The 22,818-nt window shown below is 43.7% G+C and overlaps 1 protein-coding gene across 1 annotated transcript in view; it reads right to left on the bottom strand.

The window, feature by feature from the left end:
• impg2a (interphotoreceptor matrix proteoglycan 2a) overlaps nucleotides 1-22,818 on the bottom strand; it is a gene marked incomplete at its 5' end in the record, with an annotated part of 47,456 nt that overhangs the window by 3,677 nt on the left and 20,961 nt on the right. The window contains 7 exons of the mRNA XM_084311483.1: nucleotides 3,643-3,844; nucleotides 11,863-12,051; nucleotides 12,734-12,944; nucleotides 14,551-14,770; nucleotides 17,194-17,493; nucleotides 19,809-20,671; nucleotides 22,434-22,617. Of these exons, the coding sequence (XP_084167609.1) occupies nucleotides 3,643-3,844; nucleotides 11,863-12,051; nucleotides 12,734-12,944; nucleotides 14,551-14,770; nucleotides 17,194-17,493; nucleotides 19,809-20,671; nucleotides 22,434-22,617 (2,169 nt within the window). The remainder of the gene's footprint in view (nucleotides 1-3,642; nucleotides 3,845-11,862; nucleotides 12,052-12,733; nucleotides 12,945-14,550; nucleotides 14,771-17,193; nucleotides 17,494-19,808; nucleotides 20,672-22,433; nucleotides 22,618-22,818) is intronic.

Below are 22,818 nucleotides of genomic sequence, written 5' to 3'. Positions count from 1 at the left end.
ATGCCGGCCACGGACAATACAAAAAGCCGCCGCGAAGACGAGGAAAGAGAGCCGGGGTCCGGAACAGACTGAGGTCCAAACGACACAGAACCACATTGCCCAGCATATTGTTGGCCAATGTGCAATCGATAGGAAACAAATTGGACGACATCAGAGCAAGGATCCAATTCCAGAGGGACATTCGGGATTGTAACGTCCTCTGTTTCACAGAAACTTGGCTGAGTCCAGATGTCCCGAATCATGCAATAGAACCGGCAGACCACTTCTTCGTTCTACGAAAAGACCGGACGGCATTAGAGTCACTAAAGAAGAAAGGAGGCGGCATCGCTTTCATGATAAACAAGGAGTGGTGCGATTTAGGCAACACAAAGGAAATGTCTAACCACGGCTCCCCAGACCTGGAGTTTATCACGATAAAATGTCGACCCTTCTTCCTCCCAAGAGAGTTAACGTCCATCATCCTCATCGGAGTGTACATTCCACCACACGCGAACACTGAGGTCGCACTTTCAAAACTTCACGACGAGGTAAACAAACTCCAGGCAGCTAACGTTGACGCGGCCATTTTGGTCTTGGGGGATTTCAACAGCGCGCGTCTTAAAAAGGTGCTGCCGAATTTCTATCAGCATGTGACCTGTCCCACCAGAGGCGAGAACATATTAGACCATGTTTACTCGCAATTTAAGAATGGGTACAAGTCACAGGCTCTTAGTCCATTCGGTAAAAGCGATCACGTCGCAATTTTTCTTTTGCCTAAGTACAAACAGTGTCTCAAGCGAACGCCGGTGGTCTCGCGAGAGGTTAAGCGTTGGACCGTGACGTCAGTAGAGTCACTCCAAGCAGTGCTGGGAAGCACAGAATGGAGTGTACTCCGTGATAACACAGCCAATATTAACGAATACACCGAAACGGTGATTGACTATGTCTGTACTCAGGTAGAAGTAATAATCCCCACCACCAAAATTAATATCTACCCAAACCAAAAGCCCTGGGTAGACAAATCCGTCCGTGAGGCTCTGAAAGTGCGCACATCAGCATACAACACCGGGCTGGTGACAGGCAACATGGAAGAACACAAGATGGCAAGATACAACGTCAGGAGAGCAGTAATAGAGGCAAAACGGCGTTACAGGGATAAAGTTGAACTTCAGTTTGAACAGGCTGACTCTAGAGGCATGTGGCAGGGCCTCAGAACAATGACAGACTACAAAGGAACCCCCCTCAAACTGAACAGTGACATCTCCTTAGCAAATGATCTCAACTCCTTCTATGCGAGGTTTGAGGCTGTGAATAACAACACCAGCCTACAAACCACGGCAATGGGGGGGGGGGGGTCTGCTGATGGAGACTCAGTGTTCAGGGTAACAGAGCATGAGGTGAGACGGATCTTTAAAAAAGTGGATATCAGGAAGGCAGCAGGACCGGACGGCATCCCCGGCCGCGTCCTAAAAGTCTGTGCCGACCAACTGGCCCCGGTATTCACTGACATCTTCAACCTGTCCTTGGAACAGGCCGTCATCCCCACCTGTCTGAAGAAGTCCACCATCATCCCTGTACCCAAAAAATCTACGCCCGCTTGCCTCAACGACTACCGCCCTGTAGCCCTCACCTCCATAGCCATGAAGTGCTTTGAGAAGCTAGTGAAGGGCTACATCTGTTCCTCCCTCCCCATCAACCTGGACCCTCTGCAATTTGCATATCGCCCCAACAGGTCCACGGAGGACGCCATAGCCCATGTGCTGCACACAGCAGCATCACATCTGGACAAGAGGAAGGGGAACTATGTGAGAATGCTGTTCATCGACTACAGCTCAGCATTCAATACCATAGTCCCCTCCAAACTCATAGCCAAGCTCAGGGACCTGGGCTTGAACTATGACCTGTGCCAGTGGGTCCTGGACTTCCTGACGGGCAGACCCCAGGTGGTAAGAGCCGGCAACTGCACCTCCTCATCCATCACGCTCAACATAGGGGCCCCCCAGGGCTGTGTTCTGAGCCCCCTCCTCTACTCCCTGTACACACATGACTGCGTAGCACAGCGGAACAACAACACCATCATCAAATTTGCTGATGACACAGTAGTGGTGGGCCTGATCTCTGCCAACGACGAAAGGGCCTACCTGGAAGAGGTAGAGAACCTGTCACAGTGGTGTCAGGAGAACTGCCTCTCCCTGAACGTCAGCAAAACAAAAGAGATGATTGTGGACTTCAGGAGGTCGGGGGTCAAGGACTACAGCCCCCTCAGCATCGACGGGGCACCAGTTGAGAGAGTGAACAGTTTCAAGTACCTCGGAGCCCACATATCCGAGGACTTGACATGGACCACACACATTGACAGTGTTGTGAAGAAGGCACGACAACGCCTCTACTTCCTCAGGCGCCTAAGGAAGTTCCAAGTCAGTCAGAAGATCCTTAGGAACTTCTACTCATGTACAATAGAGAGCATCCTGACCGGCAACATCACCTCCTGGTTTGGGAATAGCACTGCACAAGACCGTAGCAGACTACAAAGAGTGACACGTTCAGCCGAACGCACAATTAGAGGGGGGCTTCCCACCCTCCAGAACATTTACAACAAGCGGTGCAAGGGGAAGGCTAAGAGAATTATTAAGGACTCGAGCCACCCGAACAACTGCCTCTTTGAACTGCTGCCGTCAGGCAAGCGATACCGGAGTCTTATGGCGAGCACAGAAAGACTCAGAAGGAGCTTCTGACAGTTCAGAGCTTCTATCCCCAGGCCATCAGGCTGCTAAACGAACAATAATCGCTAAACGAACAATAATCACTATGCAACAACCATCAAATGCACACAGCACACACACCCACACGCACACACACACTCACTCAAACAAACAACACACTGCAGCACCCACTCTCCACACTTTAGATCACACAAACACACTTACACTTTATATTTATTGATAAAGGATTTGCACTACAACTCGTACACCTACTGTGAATTGTACCTAAACTGCACCTCGTCCATTTATGCCTTGCACTATATAGTATTGTATATTAGTACACTGCACAGTATTGTATATTGTATGGTAACTACGTCTACGAACATTGTACATATGTCTAAACTGAACACTGTGACCTCTTTTTTTTCTTCTAATTTTTACTATGTTTTTATTTCATACTTATCTTGTCATGCACAGTCTCTGGAGCGCAACAGTAAGAAGCATTTTGTACAAAAGTATTCTGTACTTCTGTATGACAACTATTAAAGAAACTTGAAACATTCGGACTCGGAAAGGTGCAGACGAGGACTCTGCCTTATTAATTGATAAATACAGTTATTATTATATATTTTTTAATAAGCCCTAATAATTTGATATGATATTAATGGCTGGTGCATTTGTTTGGCTATTGTGTCACAAAGTAAATAAACTCCCTTTGAAAAGGCGACCGCTGTGTCATTTATGTTTAATATAGACCTTTTTTTATTTGTATGTCAGCTCAGACTCAACCTTGATGACTTGGACTCGGACTACTAGGGTAATGGGGACTCGACTCGGGCTCTTCTTTGGTGACTCGGACTCGAACACTGAGGACTCGAGACTCGACTGGAGATGTAGTGACTCGGCTACAACACTGCATATCATATACTGTAGGTAGGTACGGCTATACAGCAACACACACCTCCTTGGTCAGTTCACTGTTCTCGTAGATGTGTCGTATCTCCTCGCTGCTGAAGTCGGTGGAGGCCTCCGCACTGCCGCTGCTGTGTGTGGGAGCCTCGGGGTAGCGGCGGTAGTAGTGACTGTAGCCCGTGGTGTTGTCACTCTCATACATGGGGTTGTACTTGGTGGCCCTCTCCAGAGACGGAACACTCTCACCTCGCCTGCAGAGGAACACACACACATACACACACACACACACACATACACACACATGCACACGCACATGCACAAACACACACAGAGGGCTCCGGTCACAAATACAGTACAAGGATGTCGATTAGACTGATGTTGTTCTTTGTCTGTACTAGTACATACTATTCAGTTTGGGGATTACTTTTACTCTAAGCTATTTATTCTAAGGTTATTTACTAGACACTGTGGATTTGCCGTCGGTTCTCCCTCGTGTGGGGCGTCTTACTATATGTTGCTAATAAAACACTTCAGCCCAGTCCACTGTTGCTCTTGCATAAGAACATCTGCTAAATACATGACATATAAAACGTCAAGTCTCTCAAGCTGGTGTATATATGATGATAAAAACAGCTTTGTGATGACAGAAGGGAGATGTTACGACAGTGAAGACATGTTGCTACAGTAGATAAGATGTTAGTACAGTAGATACAATGTTGCTACAGTAGATAAGATGTTAGTACAGTATATACAATGTTACTACAGTAAATAAGATGTTACTACAGTAGGTAAGATATTACTACAGTAGATAAGATGTTACTAGAGTAGGTAAGATATTACTACAGTAGATAAGATGTTACTACAGTAGGTAATATGTTACTACAGTAGATACGATGTTACTACAGTAGGTAAGATGTTACTACAGTAGGTAATATGTTACTACAGTAGATAATATGTTACTACAGTAGGTAAGATGTTACTACAGTAGGTAAGATGTTACTAGAGTAGATACGATGTTACTACAGTAGATAAGATGTTACTACAGTAGATAAGATGTTAGTACAGTAGATAAGATGTTACTACAGTAGGTAAGATGTTACTAGAGTAGATAAGATGTTACTACAGTAGGTAATATGTTAGTACAGTAGATACGATGTTACTACAGTAGATACGATGTTACTACAGTAGATACGATGTTACTACAGTAGATACGATGTTACTACAGTAGATACGATGTTACTACAGTAGATACGATGTTACTACAGTAGATACGATGTTACTACAGTAGATACGATGTTACTACAGTAGATAAGATGTTACTACAGTAAATAAGATGTTACTACAGTAGATAAGATGTTACTACAGTAGATCATATTTTACTATAGTAGGTAAGATGTTATCTGATTAGTTAATAGACGTGGCTTAACTCCATGGACTTCTCTTTCCTAGCGTCCACACTACTCTGGCATTTTCAACCCCCTAAAATGTAGACTGACGCTGGTTTCAACCGGAAAAAATGTGCCGGAAAGTTTGGTCTCTTACATATCTTGATGTGATATATCAAGAAATATCTACAGCAAGAATTCTGGGTCTCAACGAATCCAAAATGTCAATGTGGGTAGAAGTGGTGGAGAGAATAAAAGCTAGCTTATAATGGTAGTGTCTGGTTAGGAGTGAGGGATAATGGAGGTACTATCCAAGGAGGGGTCCGGGAGGGGGGGGTTCGAGCTGGAGCATATGTGTGTAGGGTTTTAGAAAATAGGTATTAGGGGTATGTCCTATATAAGCATTTGTATAATTGTTAATTTCGCTGGATATACACTGTATACGGTAAAATATTATTATTGACTTTTTTTTTGTCTTGTTTCTGTACTTGCATGTAATTTTAACCACCTTGACTGTTAGTTTCATTATGCATTATGTGTTGAGTACTGACTTTTAATAATTTCTGTTTTGCAATAATAAAAAAAAAAAAAAAACGTTTGAAAATGCTGCCGACCGCGTTTTAGTTATAAAACTATGCAGTTGTGTTGTGAGTGTGGACAGACAGAAACTGAGACTTTGGAAAACGATGACGCAGATACGCGCGTTCACTTCCTGATCGGGTCTTATCAGTCATGATGTGCCCTCCCCTGAGTCGCCACGCCCCCTATCACGTGACCCTTTCCCGGAAGAAAACAAACAGCAGAGTAGACAATCTACTTCCTGTTTACACCGGCACAATGAAAACGTATTAGTGTGGATTAGGGCTGTCACATTATTTTAGATTTTCAAATTGAATTTCGAATTTACATAAAAACACGAGATTTGAACGTGAACGGAGAATTTTTTTTTTATTATTATAATAATAACTTCACTAACCTTTTGTGGAGGATACCGGTAAAACGCGTATTCCAAATAATTACTGGTCATAGTTATTTTTTGTCTTGCAATTTTAATATATTAAAGTCGACCAGCACGCCGGTGTGACTAAGTGACGTCATTTGTTTGACTAGGTCTGGCGGAAAATTTCCTGAACGCTCATCGAAAGAGCAGGCCTGAAATTACATAGTAGCTAGTTTTGATTTGGTGTTGATAGCCCAAGAAATAATTGAAACAGGATAATTTCAATTCGATGCTAAATAAGGTTTTACGCATGTGTAAATTGTACTCTATTTGTATTATTATCTTCGCCGTTTTTTTATCACGCTAGTTGTCGGTCTTTTGGGGTGCGTTTTGTGCCGTTTCAGAGGAGGATTATGAGGCAAGGTAAGAAAATGTTTATACATATAATTGTTTGTACATAGGCAACCCGAGGGCGCATTTTCATTGTTTCTAATGCTTCATGGAGCATGTTTACATTTGCTTAGCCTCATAGTAGAAAAACACATCTTCTAAAATCGTTTTTGTGTTTTGTGTTGTACAGTATGCAGTATACAGTATGTATGTACAGTATGAAAACAAGCGGCCAGGTCATAATAGGTGAGACTGTGCTGAAAAGAATGATACCAAACATACCATGGTAAAAATAATTTGCCAAAACGTTGAAAATAGCTTAGACTCGAGAGGTTTTTTTTTACACTGAAATTCTAATTCTAATTCTGCAACAAATATCGAATTCGATTTTTTGTTAAAGTGACAGCCCTATGCGTGTACCACTTCCGCAACGGATTTGATTTCCGGGGTTGCCCTGATTGGCCGCGAGGGCCACGTGACACGCCACGGCCCCGCCCCACGGCAGGCCCACACACGCCAACGCCGAGGCTGCTGTGTTTCACTGCCGCTTCCCCACTTCAACGCCGCAGCAGCAATTGTCGCGCCACATCTTCTGAGTGCAGAGCTGTTTAATCACTTGCCCCACTGCCTTTCACATTGCGCATTAATGTTGCTGAATTAAAGAATGAATAAAGCAGGATGCGTGAGCGTAGATTTCAGCGTGCATCATTTAACATTTGAAAGGCATACATTGTTGTCATACAGAAGTACAGAATACTTTTATCCAAAATGCTTCTTACTGTTAGTTAGAGACTGTGCTGAGCAGCATTGTCGCGCCACATCTCCCATTTCTGCTTTGCACTATAGCGTATTGTATATTGTATGGTAACTCAGTTACTTCTATTCTGCATCGAACATTGTACATATGTCTCTATACTATTTTATTTCATACAACAATGTATGCCTTTCAAATGTTAAATGATTAAATGATACACACTGAAATCCTACGCTCACGCATCCTGCTTTCCACAACGCGACAATATTATTAAACAGCGGCTCTGTCATTGAAGTGGGAAAAGTGAGCCGTATTGTATATTAGTACATTGCATAGTATATTGTATAGCGTATGGTAACTCAGTGGGGAAAGTGATTAAACAGCTCTGCACTCTGGAGATGTGGCGCGACAATGCTGCTCAGCACAGTCTCTAACTAACAGTAAGAAGCATTTTGGATAAAAGTATTCTGTACTTCTGTATGACAACAATGTATGCCTTTCAAATGTTAAATGATAAATGATGCACGCTGAAATCTACACTCACGCATCCTGCTTTATTCATTCTTTAATTCAGCAACATTAATGCGCGATGTGAAAGGCAGTGGGGCAAGTGATTAAACAGCTCTGCACTCAGAAGATGTGGCGCGACAATTGCTGCTGCGGCGTTGAAGTGGGGAAGCGGCAGTGAAACACAGCAGCCTCTGCGTTGCCGCGTCTGGTGCTGCCGCGGGGCGGGGCCGCGGCATGTCACGTGGCCCTCGCGGCCAATCAGGGCAACCCCGGAAATCAAATCCGTTGCGGAAGTGGTACACGCAGCCCTAGTGTGGATGGGACACACTGAGATAGAGACAGATACCATGTGACCACTGGTCACTAATCAGCTAAATCCCACAAGGTGGAGTGTGTGTGTGTGTGTGTGTGTGTGTGTGTGTGTGTGTGTGTGTGTGTGTGTGTGTGTGTGGAGAGAGCGAAAGAGAGAGAGAAAGAGAGACATGAGAGGGAGCGAAACAGTGGGAGAGAGACAGTGAGGGAGGGAGAGAGAGAAAGAGAGAGGCAGTGTATGAGAGAGAAAGAGATAGAGAGAGAGAGAGAGACAGTGAGAGAGGAAGAGAGACAGTGAGAGAGGAAGAGAGACCAGGAGACAGGTAAAGAGGGAGGGAGGTCAGAAGAGGAGTGAGACAGGGTGAGGGAGGGAGGGGGAGGTAAGGTCTTTACAGATATCTGGGTGAGAGATGGTTCTGTGGCAAATTTTGACTAGAGTAACCCAGCGTGCAGTCACAGGATCTGTCTCAGCTAATTCTGCTACCCAGTCCCAGGAAAAACACACCAGACTCCAGGGCCCTCATTCATCAACGTGGTGTAGAAAATGTTCTATTTCCACACGTAAGCACAGAATTTAGAATCAGTGCACGCACAAGAAAAACGGGATTCATCACACGTGCGTACACAGGTTCTACGCACACCTGTCTTGATAAATATGACTTTGATCCTACGTTTGAGCTCGTGCACTGTTTTAAGTATTTGCATACCAGAACCGCCCCGATTAACCATATACGGTAATGGAATACCCCCATGAAATGTGGAAAAATGGACTAAGCCGAGGGAAGCGTGTTATGAGACAGGCTGACAGACGTGTACACACGTACGGTGATGTCGGATATGATATCTATTAACCATTGCTGCCTGGGCAGCGCAAACACTAATAAAGACCGTGCTGGAATATGACTGCCTTTTCCCGTGTTGTTTGATTAATACCCAGGGATTAAAGTTCTCCTCAATTTTATTCCAAATCGCAATGGATTTTCCGTCAATTTTCTACCTGCTGCATATGATTTCTAGAGGCATACTACAATCTATTTTGATGTCAGTATTGGGTAGCCTATATAAACAATAATACGAGAGCATATACAAGAACAATGAATCTTACTGCCATGTATGATGTAGCAGATACGCCATGTGTAGCCTGCCTATATGTGATCAATACAAACATGAACTTGAATTCCATCATGTCTGTGTGCGGGTCACTGCGGGAACTCACAAGGCTGTTGTCACAATGTAAATAAGAACGTGCACTGAAAAGTTACAGTATGTAGTTGGTTGATTATTTGTATGACAGTCAGTAAACCCTTGCAAAAAGTATCCGTTTTATTTAATGAATTGAAAACATTCAGCATCGCCTTCCTCCCGGCATGCAGCAACAACATGTATCAGGCAAATGCGCATCGCAACATTGACTTAGTGGAATCCCTTTCTATTCACATAACTGCATTTGTGATGGAGCTTTGACAGCTACAGTAACAGTCTATTGCTCGATCCATCTCCAATATCACGATGGACCGTGCCGGTGGCAAAGACCCGAGGGTGGAGAGGATCTTGAATGAATTCCATCATCATATTTATATGTTGTGTGTCTGTCCACTATGTTTGTTACTTTGTTATTCCCCCCCCTATCTATGTAAAGCGACCTTGGGTCTCTTGAAAGGCGCTATATAAAATGAAGCTATTATTATTATTGTTATTATTATCACATCTGAGCGGGAGCTCACAAATAGACTGTTAGTCTCAGTGAAGTTTCAACGGAGGTCATCTATTCTAACCAACAAATTGAAGTAGAAAGCATTTCGTGACCAATCTTATTTGGAAACATGAAACACAAAATAATTCCCTTTTTATTTGAAACAATATTTAATCGTGTTTGGAGGTTGGTGTTTTGCGTCTGCCCCCCCGTGCCAAACAAGCAGGCCAACCTCTTGTTCGCGTGTGAGCCCGTTATAATTACACTACTGTCGCTATTTTATAATGAACTATAATGAATTACGGGTCATACAGAAGTTGAACACTAATGCACGGAAGCTTATTTCCGCCTTGAAACTAATGCAGAACTGAGGAGCGCTTATGCCGTAGTAACGATGTTCTACCACTGGGCGTCAGCTAAGTGTGCTCCGAGCTGTGCGTACACATAAGCACGAAGTGAAGTTCAAGTTGAAATTGATGAATCCCACTCTTTGCTTAGAAATGGTCGTACGCACAGGTTAAGCACATATCTGTACGTAAGACACGTTGATGAATGAGGGCCCAGGCCTTTAATCTAAAGCTGTCTGTGGTGACAGAAGAAAACTGCACAGACACCAGTGAACTCAAGGATCCCTGTTTAATGCAGAAAATCAACGTTTCCATCCCCATCGATACATACAGTATGTCATTAAAGCAGAGAGAGAGAATATTGTGACTGAGGACAAAAAATATCCATACAACCCGCTGAGTCTGACCCCCACCCCCCGCCCCCTTCCCATAATCATCCTGGACTACTACGCAATGCTCTTACGCAAGGAGATCCGTTCTAAGTTTAGATTGGTTGTAAACAAAGTAGTATGCTAAGAAGTAACTGAACACTACTTCCAGATAAATGCTAATAGTCACCCCAATTTTTAAGCATGGTTGACTAGATGATTAGCTTGCTCTCCAGTACAGTACGTCTGTCACTGCTGTGAAATACATTTGCCTAATGCCTGCTAGCATAACATTAACTTTTCTGAAAAGGACACCTGGAATTATACCACGGCTATGAACCAATCCGATTGCTTGATTTTTTACAATAGTGCTTTCCACTGCATCTGTGTGTTGCTTGGCAACCATTCTGCTAAATGCCTAAAGAACTATTGCTATTGCTTGGCTAAATAATGTTTCAGTTATTAATAGATTATCACATTTTCTGTTGCAATTGTTGTTGTTTATTTTATGAAACCTTGTATTCATATTGCCATACTTGGTGACCGATTAATAAAAGCAATAGCTCACTTCAAGCCATGGTATCTGGTGACTATATCAGCTTCGTGTCGGGCCAAACGACGCCCCCCCCTTAGCTGTGATATAGTAACCATATACCAAATGGACTGGTAAATGGTGCATTTATATAGCGCTTTCACCCATTCACTCACACATTCACACACCGACGGCAGAGGCAACCATGCAGGGCGCCAACCTGCTCATCTGGGTCAGTTTAGGGGTTTAAGTGTCTTGCTCAAGGACACTTCGACATGCTGCCTGCCAGGAGGAGTCATTATCAAACCGGTAACCTACAGATTACCAGATGACCGCTCAGACCTCCTGAGCCACTGGTCGTGAGCTATTGCTTAATAATATCAGGGCTAGGAGTTGCTTACTGTGTATACAGAGCTGAATTTACTTGATATCTCAGTGTTTTATTCACAATATAAAATCAGATATTGTATCAAACAAATACATAATAATAAAATAGAATTAATAGATAATAATAAAAATCAACACTCAAGTGTGTGTGTTATAGTAAATAGGTAGGATATAACCTCGTTCCCAGTTTTATCTCCGTGAGATAAAGCCTGGTAAAAAACTACGGCCGAAAGTGTCTATGGGGTATAATTTCCGGTGTATGTACTTCCCCTGGAAGCTGCCTCCGAACGGACCAAACTTTTCCCGAATCCTGTCGGCAAACAAGCTAGATCGTCCCGGTCATGTAGTAAATTCTTCAGGCAAAGCCGTTGCAGTGGCTTAAACGAGGAAACATTGTGCACTTCACACGTTTCTATAATTGTTTTGTCGAAACCGGAAAGCCTGTAGCCTGTACTTCCTGTACTTCCGACATTTTAGGAGGAATATCTTTACCAGCCTATAGGTAGGATATGACAGGTGAGATGCTCTACAGCGGACACAGCTGTGGTGTTATTTACTGTGACACACTCCCTCTCACGTTCTATTGGGTGCATAATATATATAACAGAAGAGACCGCGGTCAGGGAGCAGCCAATCAGGGAGCAGCCTCACCGGATGGGGTCCTCCAACTCGTCCTTGTCATATTGTTCGCGCAGCGTCCTGGCCAGGAAGAAGATCACTCCGGAGGCCACCAATAGGAAGCCGGCGACGGAGGCGATCGCTATGCCGACGACGAGCGGCTCGGACACGTACTCTTCGCAGTGTTCCCCGCGGTACCACCAGTTCTCCCCGACACGGCACCTAGGAACATCACACAGAGAACCGTGGAACAGCAAAACAAACAGCCGCAACATCCCTCCTCCCCCCCCCCCCTCCATTTTGTATTTGTTTGCGTTTTGGGTCATTTCGATTTGAGAGACGTTGCTGTTTATTCGCCGTTTCCATGGAATGTTTTAACTTGTTTGGACGCCACAAGGTAAACTACAGTTCCTCAGCATCTGGAGCCGCCTGTTTGTTTTATGATGTGATTGCGGCGGGTGTGAAACAGAGGTCTTGGCGTCCGCTATTGTTTGTGCGTCTGTTCGCGATCACCCTCGTTCTGCAAAAACCTTCCACATGCGAGCGGACCGAGGAGAGAGTGAGACTTCACTTCTTCTCAAGCGTTTCTCCTCACACACACACACACACACACACACACACACACACAATCTGACATGCAAACGTGCATTCACACGGCCGCGCGCACACACGAGGAAGCGGACAAACACTCGCCCACACCTGCCCATGTACATGTGTGTGACTGACAACAACGGAAATACCAAAATAATGACAGACAGACACAGACATAGACACACACAATGATGCTTTCTTTCACCTCACCCAAAATGTCAATCAGAAACATGGATTTAACGCATCTAAGATCAAAGAAACACCATAGGTGAATCTTTGTCACAGGCCTTGGTTTAAGCACCAGGGTACCTACCTGCAGATGGCTCCCTGGCCGTGGATGATGTCACACTTGCCATCGTTGAGGCAGAAGTCCGTCTGCAGGTCACAGATGCTCTGGCAGGGCAGGCCGTCCACGCTGAAGTAGCCGGCGTTACACACGCACTCCGCCTCGCCCGACCACCGGTTCACCTTGCACGCCGCATACTCGTTACACGCCTGGAACTTACAGGGGTCCGCCTGGTCCCCTGGGAACGAGAGTTGTTGGGTCATATACAGTTTTCGAAACAACCATGAAAAGTCTTTGTATTTCAATTTGTGGAGTACAATTATGGAACTGTCTGATTGTAGAGTTAAAGCAATCTCAAAACATAAAACAGTTTAAAATAAAATATAGTCAAATGGTTTTCCAGAGGTACAGACATGAAGAAGGGGTTTGATAACTGGCTGTATGTATGTGTATGTATGTATATGTATGTGTATATATGTGCATAATATGTAGGTATGTAGTTGTAAATATGTATATTAAATGGCTAGAGAAACTATACAGGGTAACCTACAGTTTTGGCAAATAATAATAAGGAATTATTCAAAAGTTTTTTGTTAACTAAGTACATTTTTCATTATAAGTCTGACATTAAAGAGAGCAGTTAGTAAAGTATGAATAAGTAAAGTTACTAAAGTATGATCTGATGATGAGTAAAAAGGGGTGGGATTAAATAAGTGTATACTTCTTCCCACTCCTTTTCAAATATGTAATATATATTGAGTTTGACTTTTTTTAAATGTTTTATATACATTTATTATTTGAATGGCTTAAGGCTATATCTGTACTTGTTGTTTGTTTGTTGTTGTTGCATATTTGAAATAAACTTCAATCAAATCAAAATCAAATAACGATTGCGTTAAAATGATGCTCTCAACATGCCCTATCCGACACATTTTTTATTTATTTATTTAACCTTTATTTGATCAGGTAGTCACTTGAGATCAAAGATCTCTTTTTCGAGCAAGACCTGGCCAAAATGGCAGCAAAACAAAAACAAACATACAAAATACACAAAACACAGACAGACATAAAAGGCAAAGTGGGGCAAGGGGATACATTTGAGCTGCAGCAAACTAGATTGAATGAGATTGGGGGAGATTGGAGGGTAGGGTAAAAAGGTAGAAAGAGGATGGAATTAAGGGTACAAACACACACACACACACACACACACAGATACACCAGGCGTCCTCCCTGTTGGGAGGGCACTACTGCATGCCATATCCAGCTCAGACTAGATTATGACAGCTCAGTCAAAACCATAAACATAATAGGACTCATTCTATAATTATGAATGGCCGACAATAATCCGTGTCTCACGCACAGACAACTAGTGGCTGACCTCACATGAGAAGGAGCAACGTGTTAAAAAACACCTACTGTATTATGAAGACGTCCTAAAACACACAAACACCAGAGCTTAGAGTTGCTGACTGAGTCAAAGGACAGTTGGTGATGTGCGCCAACTTGACCCCAGAGTGACCGTGATTATCTCAGCCCAGTCGGTGTGATCATGGCATGTGTGCTGTGAAACCACAAAGTGTCCCCAAAGGCATTTAACACCTGCTTTCCCAGGCCTCTTCACACGCACACACACGCACGCACACACACTTTCCCCGAAAGTGACTCACTGCAGTGTTATTCACTATGTAATGCTCTGAGACTAAGCAGACACCCATTAAAATCCATGTGACAATGGCATCAACTGATGTTTTCATAACTGCTCTCTCTTTCACACCGCTTACATTATCAACACACGAGCCGTGTTTACCTTATACCCTCACTGTACACAACGGAGAAGCATTTACCTGACTCCACGTCCAGCGAGTACTTGTCGATCGCCAGGTTCATGGTCTGGTAGGCCGTGTTGCAGAAGTCCTCCAGGATCAGGTAGACAGAGTTGGTGACACCACGAGGTACCGGCTTGCCAAACTTCATCCGGCTGTTGACCACGATGCTGCCGTTCCTGAAGTTGAGGATCTCCAGGTTCTGGAAGTTGCTCAGGTTGGACTGCAGGTAGGGGACGAGCTGTGCGACGACGGGAAATCAGGTCAAACTCCATAACTATCTCAGGACTTTAGCATGTCTATTTTATCATGCCCATTTTATGTCTTTTTATTACCTGTTTTTTGTGTCTATTTTATTATTAGTATTATTGCACAATCAAAGCGGGCATGGCCACCCGCATTTCAATGTATGCCTTGGTATGTACCGTAATTCCTCTAATAGTGACCCGGGCTTGTATTTGCTTAAACTGTAGCGGGTACCAGGCTTTTATTAGGAGGAGGCATGTATAAGAGAGAGGCCTATATTTCTAATTTTCAAACGGATCATAATGAATAAATCAACATTTTGTGTCAGTTTGAACCCAGTAAAAAGTACTGGGTTCATTTATTGAAACCAAGTACTGTATGAAATAGTAAACAGTGCAATTACAGGTGGTCACTGGTAATTTCAACGTTTTCAAAGTGAAATCAAGTAACTTTACCTTAGCAGCTCAGTATGCAGCTCAGTATATTAGTAACCCGGCTTGTATTAGGAGGTCGGCTTATAATTGCTTAGCTCAAGAGCGCACCCGGCCATTAATAGAGACCCGGTTTGTAATTGAATACCGGTCACTATTAGAGGAATTACGGTATGTGACAAATAAAACTCTTGAATCTTGAATAACATGAACAACAACGAGGGAAAATCACGTTAAACTCCATAACATGGACAACAACTCCAACAGCTGTTTGCTGTTGGTTCATGTTTGTATAGGATGACAATAGGGGTGTCAATAACCGTTTCAGTGTGTACCGTACCGTACCGAACGAACACAACGGTTTGTTAACTCCTTCAGCGCCGTTCACGCATATATACTGTACGTGTTTGTCCGCCAATCGAATAACGCCAACCACGTGTATATATATACACGTTATTGGATCGTTATTTCTTTTATTCGCTATTTCCATTCATAAATCACCCAGGAAGGCTGTGGTACCATATGGAAGGACTCTGAGATCGCAAAAGTACAATACCGCCGCCTGGTGGTATGTGGCCGATGTTGCACTCCATTTGAGAGACTGTGTATCTCTCTGTGCGTCAATGAAAGTCATCCGGGCGGAGTTTTCGAGTAGCCTGAACCGAGGGGTATACCCGATCGCATTGAATCGCTTTCGGGATGCCCGATTCATTATGCTGTAGGGGGTTATGGCGTGGGCCAAATGGACATACGATCTAGCAGATGGCAATCAAATAATTGGAATATTCTTTTTGGAATCTCATCGGCCACAGGTAAGAGCAATTTAATGTCAATTTCAGCTTGGTTGTGCATTGTTTTCATAGCCATCGCCCTGATCAGCGTATGCTGTTGTACTAACGAATGCCGTTATTGACAATCAATTAATCAGAAACTACCCCTCCCCCCCTTTCATGCATGCATGATGGAACATAATATACAGATCATATGCATTTGAACTTTTTATTGTAGCGTGTATAGGGACGAAATGCCAATGGATTAAGTATACTATGCATCGCAGGCTATTACTAGCCTCCCAGGAATTACCCTAGACCACTCTAAAACCATACTTATATTCAACACGGTATAAAACGAGAATGTATGGATGGAAAAAATATTCCTTTTTCACATCTTGAACGATAGATACTCTTATGTCAAATGGGCCATAGTATTGCATAGCTATAATATTTAAATAGTTATAGCCCTGCAAACAAGGTGAGCGACTCCCACCGTTTACAGCGGTGGCGGTAGCTACTAGAGGATGAGGTTAATACGTGGCGTCCAATGAGTTAACCACTAACAACCGCCCACCGGGGGCTGTTTTTTTCACAATCTAATATTATTATAATTTTTTTTAAATGTATTTACAAGTCGATTATTAATTTCAATATAGAATATTCATTGAAAGCCCTACAAGTAAAATTAGTTACTGCACACTATCACCCCTGAGTGGAACATGGAAAACCAAACTTTCCCCCACTGTACCGAAAACCCGTACCGAACCGTGACTTCAAAACCGAGGTACGTACCGAACCGTGGTTTTTGTGTACCGTTACACCCCTAGATGACAATGACTAGTTGGGTTAAACTGGATTTGTTTTTATATTTTGACTGTATCAATAATTGTATGTTCTTCTGTTAATTTTACGGTTTTCTTTTATTTAGTTGTTAAATATATTTGTATGTATTTACTGTATTAATGTATTATTATTTGTTGCAATGTTGATTGTGTGTGGACCCCAGGAAGATGAGCAAACTGCTACAACATAAGCTAACGGCGATCCTTTAAATAAACAAAAAACAACTTCACAATGGAAATAATAATAATAATAAACTTTATTTGTATAGAACCTTTCATACAAGAATTGCAGCTCAAAGTGCTTCATCACAGCAGTAAAAAAAAAAGTGCAGACATAAAATAAAAATAATGAAGAAGAGACACGTGGCTTACCAGCTCCAGGAACCGCTGTTCCAACGCCTTGTATTCAGGGGAGCTCTTATTGAAGAGGTCTTCTGAGAAGATCATGTTGGTCACCCTCAGGCTGAAGAACACCATCAGAGCTCGCCCCGGGTTGGCCGGCATGGCGATGCTGGCCCGGTCCGTACTGTGCACCACACCATTCACCACGCCAGCGGGGAAGCCACTGCTGTCCTCCTCCGTGTGGTTGGACACGTCGTAACCGTAGTGGACGACGTCGTAGCCCGGGTCTGCTTCCGTGACGTCGACAAGGCCGACCCCTGGGGTCTGGATCTAAAGACACAAACAGGGGAGATGTGCTTTGGTTTATTAGGGTCTCTCTTAAACTCTTCCAGAGCTCCCGACACGGATCCGTACAATAGCGCGCTGTCTTTTCTTTTCGGCACTATTTTCTCATTTTTTGGCAGAGGGACACCATTTTTTGTGACCATATTAGGAACACCGGCCCCCACACACACAGCAAGTATCACTCCGCAGCTCTGACCGGAAGTCTATAAAAACCTCCGTCGACCGCAGCTCGAGTTTTTCAAAACTTTCCCCCAGAGCGAGCGGTCGCAGAATGAATTCTTACGGGGAAAACCTGCTCTGCTGTAGATTTCTAAACTACCGTGTAAGTACTGTTTATACTAATCTGTTGGACTTCTTATAGCATTCGTTAACTTTTATGACCGTCTATAGTGTTTGTGAGATGTTTTTCCAGAGATTCTGGTCATATTTTCCATCAAAAATCTTGTTTTGAAATGTACCGGGGCGAGAAGCAATTTCCCCCCAGGTAGGTAGGTAGGTACCTGTGGGTTGGGTAACATCAGCGCTAGCTGCAGGCTAACGGCAACACAGTTGTCGTATTTATTTCGCAAATGCAGTGTTTTCAAATAAGCCACATTGCTGTATTTAGTGTATTCATTAGTGGGTCATATTCCTATATGTAACATATCTCATTTTATCAACCTAGAATTCACGGCAGTGTCTAGATGCTGGAACTAGCTCCCATGCTAGCACAGATGCTAACAGCACCGGCTGAGATCCAGGAACAGCGCAGTCATTCCCTACCCAGGACAAAACCTCCTAGAAGGGAGAGGTTCTAGAAGGAAGACAAGGCTCTATGAAGATAATGGGGTAAGTTTGAAGAACATTTTTAACACACACATGAACGTTTTATAATTATCATCACAATATGTAAAAAAAAGAAATTCATAATTTTTTTTATCAAATCTAGTTTCATTAATTAATTAATAACTTTTGAACAATAGATGCTATTTCTAATCTGTCAGCTGTTCTATATTGCCAACAAGATTGTCTACATTCCATTCAATATACATAAATCTGATTTAAGCAAGGAAAGTTTAATTTAATACATTTTTATCTTCCAAGTTTAATTTCAACAAGTTCAAGTGCAACTACATATGAACCATAATAATACAAATTATGATGATAATCATACACTTATTTTATATCATTGGAAAGCCCTAGTTGTTAGCTTTAAAATGGCACCAAATATGAGGTACTTTGAAATACCCAGTAACTAATAATCTATCACAAACCAATGCAATATCATGTTCAGGGATTTCCTAAATACAAAATAGCCCTGGAAGAGTTGAAAAACATGTGCGATAACTAGACTAGAGATGTGTTACTGGAGGTATCGTCTGGGATCGGTTTTGTAATGACATTAAGAGGACAAGGACTATGGTCTTGTCAAGAATTGTAACCACCGAAACCATGCACTACTACAACATATGATGTACAGGTGCAGCTCGATAAATTAGAATATCGTGGAAACGTTATTTTATTTCAGTGATTCAATTCAAAAAGCGAAACTCTCGTAGATTATAGATTCATTACACACAAAGTGAAATATTTCAAGCCTTTATTTGTTTTAATTTGGATGATTATGTCTTACAGCTCATGAAAGCCCAAAATTCTGTATCACCAATAAAAAATTTAAAAATAGATGTATTTTTCTTTTGTATATAGAAATGTCGGCCTTCTGAAAAGTATGTCCATGTATGTTCACTCAGTACATGGTTGGGGCTCCTTTTGCACAAATGACTGCATCAATACAGCGAAATATATAGACTTTTCCACAATATTCTAATTTATTGAGCTGCACCTGTATGTCATGCCAGTTAGGGTACCTTGTATATACTGCACCTGTTTACCTTTACTCATAGTATATATTCAGATTCAAATTCTCTATTGCCTATATTTAATGTAACATATACTATAACCGATGGGGCATAGATACCCTCATCTGCACCTTTGTTTACACTGTTTCTTTTTCTCATATTTTTATATTTAGATCTAATTCTATTGCCTAAAGTTATGTCTTTCTACTATTACCCTGTACCTACCCTCCCCCCTCCCCAATGCTGCTATGACGCCCCCCAAAAAGGGGATCAATAAAGGAATATCTTCTCTTCTCTTATCTTGTGTTCTCTTCATTTACATAACTTTGGAATAAAATAAAAATGAAAGAGACATTCTGCATATGCCTCATATATACAGTACTCATACAGTAGCTCCCGAACACATGAGAGGTCAGAGGGCAAAAGTATGTTGTGTTTTTGTGAGAGTCCTTCGCCTCTCACCTCCAGAGAGATGGAGATGTCCGCCACGCGGGTGAAAGGCGACTCCCTCTCCGGGGACCAGGCCGTTGGCGGTTCTGGCAGGTCCTCCTCGCTGACCGATAACATCTCGTCCGCCGCCAGCTCCTCCTCTGAGATCCCAGGAGCTTCCGGGGCCTCTTCTGCTACAGCCGGCATTTCGGCTGCCGCAGCCACCTCCTCCTCCTCCTCCTCCTCCACCTCTGGGGCTTCTGGGTAGCTTGGCACCACCTCCTCCTCCTCCTCCACCGCTGTGGCTTCTGGGTAGCTTGGCACCACCTCCTCCTCCTCCACCGCTGGGGCTTCTGGGTAGCTTGGCACCTCCTCCTCCTCCTCCACCTCAGGGGCTTCTGGGTAGCTTGGCACCACGTCCTCAGGCTGCTCTGTGGGCACCTCAGCGGGTGGGACCTCTGGGATGTCGAGGTCTTCTTCACCTACATGTGTCGAATCCGAGGCCTCCTCCTCCACCACCTCAGGGGCAGGAGCAAGGACAGGTGGGACGTCTTCTTCCACGGCCTCTGCGTCGTCTTCTGGAATCCAGCGCGCGTCGACCTCGTCCCCTGCGGCAGCCTCTTCTCCTACAATCAGCTCTTCTTCTGCCGCGGTCTCCTGTAGAGCGGTCTCGTCCTCTGTCTTAGCAGGAGACAGAGACCAGACCCCGTCGTCCAGGCCGGCAGCACCTGCGCCGGAGCCCTCCGCTTCCACCGGTGGCTCGGGCAGAGTCTCTGGCTGCTCGAGGGGGGTCGTCTCTGCCTCTGGCTGCTCGAGGGGGGTCGTCTCTGGCTGGGAGATGTCCGTGGTGGGGCTCTGCACGTTGTTCTCCAACAGCAGGCCCTCCTCCTCAATGCCTAGGAAAAGAAAGAGAGCTTAGCACCAATTTATGGTCGATTTTGTTCTTTATTTATTGTGATTACTTTGTGACATTACTTTGTGATTTCGAGCCTTACAAATAAATGTGATTTGATCAAATTGGATTTAGCGAAAGGAGGGGGACAAGGACATACAGAGGAATAGCCTACACATGAACATGTGTAGAAATTAAAACAGAGCTCAGTGTGTGTGTGTGCGTGTGTGCGTGTGTGCGTGTGTGTGTGTGTGTGTGTGTGTGTGATTAGATTAAAATGTATTGTCATTATACAGCGCAAACAGTACAATGAAAAGAAGTCCAACCAGAGTGCAAATGTAACAGTAATAGTGCAATAGTAATGTACAATGTACAGGTGATTAAGCTGGGTATAATATATATAAATTAGTACTACTGAGTAATAGTGCTAATCAGATGTAGGTACAGAGTTGTAGTATTAATATGTACAGTGATACAGGTATAAAGACACTATGGTAGTAGTCATACTGGCCAGCAGCGTAACTAGTAAGAGTAGGTAAGTGATATGTACAGAACTACAGATATAGTATCTATCTACAGATATGTAAAAAGGATTATATGTAGGTATGTAGAGACAGATGTGGATATATATATATACCGTACTTTTCGGACTATAAGCCGCGGCTTTTTCCCCCATTTTTCGACCCTGCGGCTTATATAACGGTGCGGCTTATATGTGACTCGACGTGACCAAACCCGAAAATGTAAAAATCTAAATATTGCTTTTTTGACTGCATTGAAATGTTATTTATCTGTTCCCTTATTTGCTAAACTTAATACAACTTGTAAATGAGTTAATTCTTGTTATTTGTCTGACAGTATTGTGTCCCAATGCTAATTACATATGGTAATTAAACATTAAAACACCTGCGGCTTATAGTCCAGTGCGGCTTATATATGTACACATCATTCAATTTAGCTGCTGCGGCTTATAGTCAGGTCAAGTCAAGTCAAGTCAAGAGTTTTAATTGTCACGGCATACAGGTATACAATGAAATGCGGGTGGTCTTGCCCGCAACGATGTGCAATACAGTGGTACATATAATAGAATCAAAAGAAGAAAACAACATTGTGCAGTAACAGGTAGCAGGTAACATGGAGTGACATCTCGGTATCTGTACATAGTTATTTACAGAGCATGTGTGACATGCTAGTTAGCTTTGGTAGTGCAATACACTGTTCCTGTTATTCTAATTTAAAGTGTCCTTTCCTTTGGCCATAAGTGTGCGTGTGTGCGACATGAGTGTGTGCCCGCTCATGTTAAAGTGTTAAGTGGCTGCTCGTGTGTGAGCGTCTTATAGTGCGAAAAGTACGGTATACAGTAAGAATAAATATATGTATACAGTATATACAGCATTAATGTACATGCTACCATACAGTGTGTGTGTGTGTGTGTGTGTGTGTGTGTGTGTGTGTGTGTGTGTGTGTGTGTGTGTGTGCGTGTGTGTGTAAATGGTAAATGGTGCATTTATATAGCGCTTTTATCCAAATTTGTTCCTCACATTCACCCATTCACCCATTAACTCACACATTCACTCACCGACGACAGAGGCGACCATGCAAGGTGCCAACCAGCTCATCGGGAGCAATTAGGGGTTAAGTGTCTTGCTCAAGGATACTTCGACATACTGCCCCGGGAGGAGCGGGAATCGAACCGGGAACCTTCCGATCACCAGACGACCGCTCTACCTCCTGAGCCACCGTGCGTGTGTAACATCGTCGCTCACCGTCGGCTATGGGTGCAGCGGCGGTGGCTGCAGCAGCAGGAGGTTGGGTGATGCTCTCCTCCAGCACGATGACGTCGTTCTCCCCCGTGGCGGCGACCTCTCCCTCAGAGGGCTCCGGCCCTCCATCTGCACCGCCGCCCTCGCCTTCCGGCACCGGCGCCGGCTCATTAACCACAACGTTATCCTGCATCACAAACACAGATCAGAATGAAATAGCTCCAGTGGTGTCCGCCGGGCCGGCTATCAGGTTTTTTTGTAGTCGTTATGCCAATTCTCCTGGCTGTGGCACGCCTTGCCCCACTGTCGGCCTGGGGAGGGTGTAGAACTACCACATGCCTCCCCCGATACATGTGGAGTCGCCAGCCGCTTCTTTTCACCCGACAGC

This window comes from Notolepis coatsorum, assembly GCF_963971535.1.
Source record: "Notolepis coatsorum genome assembly, chromosome: 3".
NCBI classification, from domain to species: Eukaryota; Metazoa; Chordata; class Actinopteri; order Aulopiformes; family Paralepididae; genus Notolepis; species Notolepis coatsorum.
The sequence above is the reverse complement of the archived record's forward strand: the minus strand, read 5'-3'. Positions and strand labels throughout refer to the sequence as shown.